At 43.9% G+C, this 11439-nt stretch overlaps 1 protein-coding gene across 1 annotated transcript in view; it reads left to right on the top strand.

Moving 5' to 3' along the window:
• The first annotated feature begins 1916 nt into the window (after positions 1 to 1916).
• LOC105905065 (glutamyl aminopeptidase) overlaps positions 1917 to 11439 on the top strand; it is a 16411-nt gene continuing 6888 nt past the window's right edge. The window contains exons 1-11 of the mRNA XM_031580136.2: positions 1917 to 3069; positions 4940 to 5081; positions 5454 to 5585; positions 5947 to 6067; positions 6313 to 6467; positions 8396 to 8509; positions 8981 to 9115; positions 9489 to 9554; positions 9759 to 9824; positions 10365 to 10525; positions 11221 to 11303. Of these exons, the coding sequence (XP_031435996.1) occupies positions 2414 to 3069; positions 4940 to 5081; positions 5454 to 5585; positions 5947 to 6067; positions 6313 to 6467; positions 8396 to 8509; positions 8981 to 9115; positions 9489 to 9554; positions 9759 to 9824; positions 10365 to 10525; positions 11221 to 11303 (1831 nt within the window). The 5' untranslated portion in view covers positions 1917 to 2413. The remainder of the gene's footprint in view (positions 3070 to 4939; positions 5082 to 5453; positions 5586 to 5946; positions 6068 to 6312; positions 6468 to 8395; positions 8510 to 8980; positions 9116 to 9488; positions 9555 to 9758; positions 9825 to 10364; positions 10526 to 11220; positions 11304 to 11439) is intronic.

The following is an 11439-nucleotide window of genomic DNA, read 5'->3' as shown; positions in this document are numbered from 1 at the left end:
ACAAGTCTTATTTATCTACAAAGGGTATAGCGTGTTATCGTAGATATCATATTTTCCAGGTTGTTCTTCATTACCAGTTGGTGAAGGTCATTTGGGTTTGGGTCTCACTCTGTCTCTCTCCCTCTCTCTCTCTCTCTCTTTCCTTTTTTATCTTTTTTTTTGTCTCTGTAATCTGATAGAGTAAAGGTGAGAGTTAAGGCATGTGATTATCATGCTGCTATCGCCAACAGATCTCCGAGCAGTAAAGATCCAAGGCCAGATTTCAGTGATGCCTCTTTATAATGCACAGGCTACAGCACGTGGACTACTGAGGCATATGGTGTTTCAGGTGTGAGGGACACAAAGAGGAACATTTGGGAATAGAAGGATGAAAGTGACAATGTGTGTGTGTGTGTGTGTGTGTGTGTGTGTGTGTGTGTGTGTGTGTGTGTGTGTGTGTGTGTGTGTGTGCAGTGTGTGTGTGTGTGTGGGGGGGGGGGTGCAGTGTGTGTGTGTGTGTGTGTGTGTGTGCAGTGTGTGTGTGTGTGTGTGTGCAGTGTGTGTGTGTGTGTGTGTGTGCAGTGTGTGTGTGTGTGTCAGGCAGCCACCACCACACACTTGACCTTTGTGTAGTGCACGTGCTCAGTCCACACACGTCAGTAACATCATCATGACGTGCTATTTTAGAAGTCACCTGACTAACTGAGTTATCATTCCTTGTGCAATACACCCACCCGGACTATTTTCCGGAAGGCAGGTGTCTGACTGATGGACGTTGTATACGAAACCAAAGCTGATAGTCCTTGCACTTTCCCATTAATAGTGGGGCATTTTTTGTTTTTTGAGTGTTTTTGCTTGCGTGTGACTTTTTTGTATTATATTTTGTTCAACCTCTTACAGTGTGAAGTAACTGAATTAGCTTTCAAAGTTGCTTCTCCAACACTGTGTGTGTGTGTGTGTGCGTGTGTGTGGGGGGGGGAGAGAGGGAGAGAGGGATTGTGGCCAAATGACGAGACTTCAAAACACTTACACATAAACCAGGATGTAATCTGTGTCAGCTATTGTACCACACACTGTTAAGCATTTTGCTTTGTATCAATGTATTCTCTCTCTCTCTCTATCTCTCTCTCTCTCTCTCTCTCTCTCTCTCTCACACACACACACACACACACGCACACACACACACACACACACACATACAAAGGAAAGTTCACATAAACTCACAGCAATGCCAGTACATTGGGCAGATGATTAAGAAGCCATCATTCAGTACATTTCAGCCTCACCTCTCTCCATCTGGATGTTTAAAGTATGTGTGTGTGTGTGTGTGTGTGTGTGTGTGTGTGTGTGTGTGTGTGTGTGTGTGTGTGTGTGTGTGTGTGTGTGTGTGTGTGTGTGTGTGTGTGTCTGTGTGTGTGTGTGTGTCTGTGTGTGTGTGTCTGTTTTCCTTAATGTGATGACAATAAGCCCTTTGTTTGGATGCATACTGTAAATTCTGCTAGTGGAGCTGGCAAAGTTGAGAGTCTTTTACAAAACCACCAACACTCGTGAGAACCCCATAACCAACCGCACTCCCACTCCCCCGCCACCTCCGTGACCTCCCCTGCCGAAACATGCATACACACACACACACACACACACACACACACACACACACGCACACTCTCATACACACACTCACTCACACACACACAACCTTCCCTTTGTTATTCGCCCTCCTCTTTATCTCCGTCTCTGTACATCTGTCTGCAATTCTCACAAACACATTCTCTCTCCCCCTCTGTCCTAAACACTGCTCTAACTTTATCTTTTTACGCTTTCATTTCTCTCCTGTCCTTCACCCGCCCTCCCTCCCTCCCTCCCTTACTCACTCTCTCTCTCTCTCTCTTTTTTGCTCTCTCCCTCCTCTTTGATTGTTGATTAACAGTATGCTTCAGGTTTAACTGGAGGTTGGTATTAATACTTGGTCACTTGTGAGTGTGTGAGTTTTCTTTGGAACCTCTCGTCAGTGTGTGTTTGACCATCTGTGTGTGACTCCAGACCGTAGTTTTTATCGCAGGAATTTGGGGGGTTTAGAGTGTGTGAGCGTTGGTTTGTTTGTGAATGTGAATGTGTGTGTGTGTGTGTGTTTGAGTGTGTGTGGTTTCATTTTGAAACCTGAAGAAAGGATCTGACACACTCTCCCACACGCATACTCACTCCATGAAGCAGTAACCCATGCTCTCGCTCTCTGACCGACTGTCAGAACTGTGTGAGAGTGCAGCAGTGCATGCTCACGTGTGTGTGTGTGTACGAGAGTGTGTGTGTGTGAGCGTGTGCCTCTCTGTCGTAGATCCCTAAGGTATCCAGACGCAGCTGTTTTCTCCCTCTCTGGTGTGTAGAGGAAGTTGGACATCAGTGAGCGTGTGCGTGAGTGCGTAAAGAGCAGCTCACTATGGCCATGGAGCGCATGGATTTGGAGAAGGAGTCAAAAAGCTACTGCATACGCGGAAAGCACGTCGCCATCATATGCGCCGTCGTCGTGGTTACCGGCATCGCCGTGGGGCTAGGGGTGGGACTCACCCGACCCACCTCCGACGGCGAGGGGGGAGAGGGCAACCCGAAGCCCACCGAACCCCCGAAGCCCACCTCGCCACCCCCGGCGGACCGGGGCCCCTGCCAAGCCTCCAACGACACCGCCGGTGCCTGGAAGGACTTCCGTCTCCCCGGCTACATCGTTCCCTTCCACTACGACCTCCACCTGGAGCCTGACCTTCAGACTGACCTCTACACCGGCTCGGTGTCCATCCACCTGAATCTCAACCAGGACAGCTCCCATCTCTGGCTCCACATCAGGGAGACGTTCGTCAGCGCAGTCCCCACTCTTAAACGCGTGCAAAACAATGGTGGGACCACCACTGAGACGGCTGTGGGGGTCAAGGGCTGTTTCGAGTACAAGCCCCAGCAGTACGTGGTGGTGGAGGGGCAGTCCCAGCTGGCCGCGACTGGACCAAACGAACACTATGTCCTGACGCTGGACTTCCAGGGCTGGCTCAATGGATCGCTCGTGGGCTTCTACAGGACCACCTATCAGGAGAATGGGGTCACCAAGTAAGCTTTGCTTTTCTAATGTCTCAAATGTGACTGGTAAAGGTCCTATGCCATTTCAACGTTACAGTGACTTTACAGTAACTCAGCCTTTGTTTTATGGATATGAAGGTTGTTAGAGAATATATTAATCTATAGACAGCCAGGAATTGGAATCTGTGGAATCTGGGGGAATGGTTTGGATGGTATGCATGTTCTTTGGATTGAGAACATGTAGTTTGAGGTGTGAAGGGATCAGACATTTTGGATATTGTACCACAAAGAAATATGTTGACAGTGTAATACATCTTTTAGATACGTCCAAGTAAAATATCTGTACTTGTGTATTTTTAGCTGTAGAAAATAGTGTAAATGTATTTATAACTTGTGTTTACTGAAACCATCGTGCCAGAATAATCTCCAGGGATCAGGCATCAAAAATGAAATACTCTCTACTGCTACTGTTGGAATCGGGTTTCCAAGATGCGGGTCATAATTTCCTGAGTGGAGACTGTATCCTTGACAAACGTATGCTTTTTTGTGCACGATCCTACTTTCACAATCAGTTACGTAAGAGCATCCCAGCGGGAGAATCTGGTAAACATATCAAGAACTGGTTCCAAATTCCTTAAGAGACCATTAAGAATCACAGAAGTCAGTCACTGAGACTAGATCACAGCGTGTGATCAGGAAAGCAATCAGACTCTTGGACCGGTCCGCAGCCAAAAAACACAAATCATAAAGTCTACCAAAATAGTTCAAGGAAAAATGTTATTTTTCTTGCGTGCCGTTGCTATATATTTCTTTCACAGAAGGTTGTAAATGTTTCAGGTAGACACACAAAAAATATTTTGCCCTATTTGGAATTTCGATGTATGACGCAGTGTGTGTGGAGCAGTTGAGACAGAGACTATGATTCTCCTGCTATTGTGATTTAGGAGCGTGTGTGTGTGCGTGTGTGTGTGTGTGTGTGTGTGTGTGTGTGTGTGTGGGTGGGTGTGTGTGTGTGCGCGCATGTGTGTGTGTGTGTGTGTGTGTGTGAGGTGTTCAGTGTCATCCAGTGAGTGTGTGTGTGTGTGTGTGTTCGCGCGCAAGTGTGTGTGTGTTAGTGTGTGTTAGTGTGTGTGTGTGTGTGTGTGTGTATGTGTGCGCGTGTGTGTGTGTCATCATAAGGTGGGATTGTAATTATATCCAAATGCTACAATAGTGCTAGTGTACCATGTTACCACCAGACATGTAGTCTCCAGTGTTTCCATATTTGTCAAAGCAACTTGGAACGCTTATTGTGTCTGGAATGCCTGTCATGTATACACGAGCCACTTGGGGACTGAGTGTTGACCCTGGTGTCCCTGGGCTCATGCTTTATTGACTGGGCAGAAGGACAAGCTCCTGACAGTGGTGTGAAATAACTGTCACGGCACAAAGACACCCAGGCAACCCCTTTTTGCTTGAAAATGAAAGTGATGAAAATGGTGGTTTGACAAAAATAATGTTGACGAGTGAGACCTCTTCGGCATTAAGACCTCACATAGATTGACGCGTACAGGAATTCAGAAATGACGATTTACTGCGTTTAGCATAAATAAAGGAGTACCTCCTAACATGGAAATAGTGTTTCCCAAAAGGATTTCCTCTGAAGAAAACGTTTCAACCAAGTGGTCCTCTAATCAGTGTTCAGTAATGAGCTTCACTTATTCAATAGCTAGGGGCAGTATATGCTGAGCTAAATAAAGGATAATATGATATATGTAAATGTGTAAATAATAAAGAATATTATAATAAATGTATATGTACTGTATATACTATATACAATAAAGAATACATAAATAAATGGCAGCAAAAACATTAAAATAACATTTGTTCATAATCCTCTCCGCCCTCTCTTCCTCTTCAGAAAAATTGCAGCCACTGACCACGAGCCAACTGACGCTCGTAAGTCGTTCCCTTGTTTTGACGAACCAAATAAAAAGGCCACGTACAAGATCTCCATTACACATGACGGTACATACAGTACCCTGTCAAACATGCCAGTGGAGGTAAGTGCCCCTGAGCGCTGAACACATTTACACGTTCTTATTCAGCACAGAGTTCTTATTGGCTTAGTATGCCCTCCTTGGTGAGTATATTTGGACCAGTATACTTACACACTGACCACTGAACTAACACATTCTTCACTTAAAAAACTACTGATCCCATTAGTATGGTCCCAAACCTTTCCATCAGTGTGTATTCTCATAAATAGCTTAGTAATCATGCTCATAGTCTAGCTTTAGTAGCCTAGCTTTAAGTATCAGATTGAGCTTTGTGTGTGTGTGTGTGTGTGTGTGTGTGTGTGTGTGTGTGTGTGTGTTTGAGTGTTTGACAATAAAATGTATCATGACATATATCTTGTCCTCCCCCTCTTTCAGAGTGAGGCGAATCTCCGCGATGGCAGGAAAAAAACCTCCTTTGTCAAGTCAGTGAAGATGAGCACCTACCTGGTGTGTTTTGCTGTGCACCAGTTTACCTCAGTGGAGAGGGAGTCAAACAGAGGCATCCCTGTGAGTATGGCCAGCGGAAACATCAGCCTCTCTCAGAGGGCTTTCTAGGCAACAGCACGAGTGTGTAAAGACTCTCTGTAAAGTTCCTCTCCTCTCTTTTGTGATTCTTTCTCATGGCCTAGGTCGAAACTAAAGTTCAGCTATTTGTGGAAGTTCAAGGGTGTCTAGGGCATAATCAATCACTGAGGACGAGTTTACATTATTAGCAAGAAGATTTGTCAGATGACATGTTGTAGGGTTCTTGCTTATTCCTGCCTCCTTTCCTATTTAGATATAATCTAACAGGTCTTCTGTCTTACTGTATCGCGTACGCTGATCTCGTGCAGTGTTTAGATGAGTGCATATTTTTGTCTGTTCGCAGTTGAGAATATGGGCTCAACCCCTGCAAATCCACACAGCTGAGTATGCTGCCAATGTCACCAAGGTCATCTTTGACTACTTTGAGGAATATTTTGACATAAATTACTCCATCGACAAACTGGGTAATGTCAAGGTCTTTTTTATTTTTACTTAGACTAGGATTAGTCTGTACTTGATTGGAAACTAGATAAAGAAACATTCTTATTTCAAAGCCAGCGGAAGCAGGCAGGTAGAAACTTGTTGTCATTCACAGGAAAGAAAATATTACTACGTGAGATAAATAAATGAATAAATAATAAATAATGTTATTAGATAAAGAATTTCTATAACCCAATCTCTCTCCTCACACACTTCTCTTCCCCCTCAGATAAGATCGCCATCCCAGACTTTGGAACAGGAGCAATGGAGAACTGGGGCCTGATCACCTACAGGGAGAATAACCTGCTGTATGACGAGAACGAGTCTTCCTCGTACAACAAACAACGCGTGGCTAGTGTCATCGCCCACGAGCTTGTGCACCAGGTTTGCTCAGTGCACACACACACACGCAAACACACACACTTCCTCTTCTCCGTCTCTCACGATAAAACCAGCCAGTTCCAGGCAGTTCGCATGAAAAGGTTTAGTTTAATTTAGACACAGTCTAATGACTGGGTATACCAGTCCAGTCCAGCGATAAAATACGATAAGATATAATAAAATAATGTACGATAAAATGCGATAAATCTCACGATAAAACCTGGCAGTTCGCATAAAAAATCTGTAAGAGTGATTATGGTCAAGCAAACATGAAAGATTTAGGTACAGTCTAATGACTACCAGAGACTAGATATACCACAAATGAAACATTCTTTGGTTTTGCATCAGCGTGTTCCTGTCAAACTTTGTAATTCATTCAGTGCATTTCGCGTTCAATTCAGTGGTATCCCCATCATAAACAGCCACTGAGTGACAGTACAATTGAACATTTCAGGAAGTTTCACGTGCTCTGTGCTCTTAAAGACTCTAAGACAGATGCAGTAGCCTCGTCGGAGCTCGTCCACCAGTCTGGCGTTTTAAGAAAGCTAGCTATGGACTGTGACAAAGCACTAAAACCTGACCCTTCATCATGTATTTAAGACTTTGCCCACGATGGCCTGAGAGCAATAAAAGTGACTACCGGTAAGTCAAAATATCGGCTTCTCGTAAATGCCAGTGAACAAACTAGTCCCATTAAGGCACATGTTGGGACACACGCACCAAGAACACACTGTGCTGAAAAGTACTTTATGGATGGAAAGAAGAAGCCTCTCTCATACAAAGTGAGATTTATCTGACCAGGAAGCATTTCAAGAAGTGATAGCCATCTTTGGCCAGTATAGGAAAAATAGCAAGGCACATTACCGTAGCAATTTGCATGACCCTCCCTCAAAGTTACACATTAAGCTGTTTTATCACGCTGCCTTTGTTGATATGATCACATATCGTCCTGATAAAGACCGACGGTAAGTGGAAAATGACACATTTTATGAAGAACACCAAGGTTGTTTCAGTAAAAGGGGACTCCATAAAGCTCTACACTCCTGCTCACTCTCTCTCTTTCTTTCCCACACACACACAAACACACACACACACAGACACACATACACACACATACACACACACACACACACACACACACACTCACACACACATACACACACATACACACAGACACACCTTTACACACACACACACAGAGACACACATACACACACACATATATACACACACACACACACACACACACACACACACACACACCCACAGACACATGAACACAATGGAAAAAGTACATAAATACTTCAGAGCAGGAATGTAGCTGATTTGCTTTAACTATAAACATGAAACAGAACCTGATTGCTTCATGGAAAGAAAGAATCTTTCTTCACTCTTTTGATTATTACGTTATAAATGTCTGAGTTACAAAGCCTGTTGAAGCTGTCTTCTAAAAGCTGTCTTCTTCTATGTCTTCTAAAATTACAACTTAAACGCAACTTAAATCTTACTTTCTGGACATTCTCCTTTGGAGTTGCCAAGTGCAGATCCTCCACCAGCTCATCTCCGTATCTTCAGAAGTTGTTTTGGGGTTAGAGCCAGCAAACTGACGTGTAGAAGAAATGTAACATGTGGTTTTAGGTTTTATTTTACTAACACTAGACAAAAGTTTTAATTTCCCTGATTACATCATCACAAAGGTAAAAAAAAAAAAAAAAAAACTATTAACAGCTATTGACACAGTAATGCTGCAAGAAAAAAAGCACTGAGGAGACTTGAACAAAAACTTAACTTAAATAAAACACTTAATGAAAGGAAAACTCAGTGAAATATATAATGTGTTTGTGTGTGTGTGTGTGTGTGTGTGTGTGTGTGTGTGTGTGTGTGTGTGTGTGTGTGTGTGTGTGTGTGTGTGTGTGTGCGTGTGTGCGCAGTGGTTTGGGAATATTGTTACAATGGACTGGTGGGATGATCTGTGGCTGAACGAGGGCTTTGCCAGCTTCTTTGAGTACGTGGGAGTGGAGAAAGCTGAACCTGACTGGGGGATGGTGAGTTTTCATCACAGTCGTTCATCTGCCTGCTTAAACAGACTTTTAGTGTCAGTCATATTGATGGATAAACTGATACCGTAAGACAAGATGAGTAATTTATGTCTGGTGTCAAGATAATACAATAATAAGATAAGATAAAAATGAATTATCGTGGTGTCATCCGGCTGATAAGATGATAAGTATGATATAAAGGCTGTAAAGTTAGATAACACTGCTTAACGAATTTACAATATAGTGAAGCACAACATTTTAATTTGACAAATCCTCATCGATAAAATGTTTGATGTATGAAGGCAATAAGCCATCCGGGTGATAAGGGTCTTATAAGTACGACATAACGGCTGTAAAGTTAGATAGCACTGTTTAACGAGTGTTCACATGTACTCACAAGACAAAAACAATTTAGTGAAGCACAACATTTTAATTTAAACACATCCTCACCGATGAAGTGTTTGATGTATTCCACAGCGCGACATCATGCTCATTAGTGACGTACTTCCTGTCATGGTGGATGATGCCCTCCTGTCCTCCCATCCAATCATAGTGAGCGTGTCCACTCCGGCTGAGATCACCTCAGTGTTTGACTCCATCTCCTACAGCAAGGTGAGTGTCTATGCTCATCCTATGCCATCCAATCCCATGCCGAGACTAAAGCCCTTCGGCATGGGTAACGCTGCTGAAGAGGTGCTAGCTGGGCCATGCGTTTGCTCGCTGTTGAATGCTTTTCATTTCGCTTGCCCTGTAGACAAGTTGGAAGGGTTTATATGATCTTTTGCACTAGGCCTCTCTCTCTCTCTCTCTCTCTCTCTCTCTCTGTCTCTCTCTGGCTTAGTCTGGGAGATAAATTATGTGTGAGCAAGGCAAAGGTTGTCATTATTGACTCTAGGAAGCTTGTATTTTTAACTGTTTATGGATTGATTTTATGAGTTTTCAGAAGTAAAATCTCTCTCTCTCTCTCTCTCTCTCCTTGATACAGGGGGCGTCCATTTTGAGAATGCTAGAGGACCTATTGGGCAGGGACACTTTCAGAGATGGCTGCCGTGTACGTTTCCAGACACCATACTGACACAATCTTGGCCTCTCACCATCTCTCTCTCTATCTATCTTTCTATTTCTTGCTGTTCTTGTTCTTTTATATATTCAGTTATTCTAAGTGATTAACTGAAGTGTATCCAGGAAAAAGGTTAGCAGCAATACGTGTATCACATAAGTTATTTTGAGTGATGCCTTTTTATGTCCTCGGTAGGTGTACCTGAAGAAATTTACCTTCCAGAATGCCAAGACGTCAGACTTCTGGCAAACCCAGGCCGAGGTGTGTACACATGTTTGTGTATATGCATATGTGTGTGTGTGTGTGTGTGTGTGTGTGTGTGTGTGTATATACTTGCATGTGTATGTGTGTGTGTGTGTGTATACTTGTATGTGTGTGTGTGTGTGTGTGTGTGTGTGTGTGTGTGTGTGTGTGTCTGTGTGTGTGTATACTTGTATGTGTGTGTATGTGTGTGTGTGTGTGTGTGTGTGTGTCTGTGTGTGTGTATACTTGTATGTGTGTGTATACTTGTATGTGTGTGTATGTGTGTGTGTGTGTGTGTGTGTGTGTGTGTGTGTGTGTGTGTGTGTATACTTGTATGTGTGTGTATGTGTGTGTGTGTGTGTGTGTGTGTGTATATACTTGTATGTGTGTGTGTGTGTGTGTGTGTGTGTGTGTGTGTGTGTGTGTGTGTGTATACACTTGTATGTGTGTGTGTGTGTGTGTGTGTGTGTGTGTGTGTGTGTGTGTGTGTGTGTGTGTGTGTGTGTGTGTGTACTGGAGCTTTAATGTGGCTGTGACCCGCACATGTTTTGTACGCAGGTAAGCGGGTTGCCAGTGGCCGACATCATGGACACGTGGACCAAACAGATGGGATATCCAGTGCTGGAACTGACTGTCTCTCCCACCGAAGCCAAGCTCACTCAGAACAGGTTCCTACTGGACCCCAAGGCTGATGCCACAACCCCACCTGTGCCCCTGGGGTGAGTCAATGCCCTCCACAACCCCATCTGTGCCCCTGGGGTGAGTCAATGCCCACCACAACCCCATCTGTGCCCCTGGGGTGAATCAATGCCCTCCACAACCCCACCTTTGCCCCTGGGGTGAGTCAATGCCCTCCACAACCCCACCTGTGCCCCCTGGGGTGAGTCAATGCCCTCCACAACCCCACCTGTGCCCCCTGGGGTGAGTCAATGCCCACATCCCCACCTGTGCCCCTGGGGTGAGTCAATGCCCTCCATGATGCCCAACAGAATCACCTTCCCTCCCATCTCCCCCCTCTCAGATTGTTTAGACAACGTGTGGTAAAGGTTTGCAGGGGGAGAGAATGTAAAGCATCTATGTAGCATGTGGCTAGTTTTAAAGTAACTCAGGTGAAATTGCTTCATGTAACAAACTGCACTATACATTACAAAACAAATGAATTATAGCCATTATTACAGTTATTTTGTTTAACCTAATTCGTGACAAACTTCATTACGGGAAAACATGAACTTGTCCATTGTTGTCCATTCTAGAATATGAATAGAACATCACACAATAGAACAACAGAACTATCACCACTGACATAGTAAAGATATTTATCAAGCCTACAAGCCTTGGTTTTATGATGTAGCACTATCTGTACTATCTGGTAAAGATAGGATAATAAATACTCATCCAACTGTGTGTCTGTCAGGTACAAATGGACCATCCCTGTGAAATGGCAATCTGTGTTGAGCAACAAGAACATGTCTCAGATGTTTGATAAATCATCTGCAGGTACACAAACTGCCCGTTCACACCTGGCATTCAGAATACCGAGATAATTCTGTTATTCTCAACGAGGTACAATGTGTAGCAATCTAAAAAACACTCTAGAAATGCCTGAATTACATTCTTGACATACTTATATGCA

The sequence above is a fragment of the Clupea harengus genome, chromosome 14 (assembly GCF_900700415.2).
Source record: "Clupea harengus chromosome 14, Ch_v2.0.2, whole genome shotgun sequence".
NCBI classification, from domain to species: Eukaryota; Metazoa; Chordata; class Actinopteri; order Clupeiformes; family Clupeidae; genus Clupea; species Clupea harengus.
Note: the sequence above shows the minus strand (reverse complement) of the source record. Positions and strands in the feature narration are given on the sequence as shown.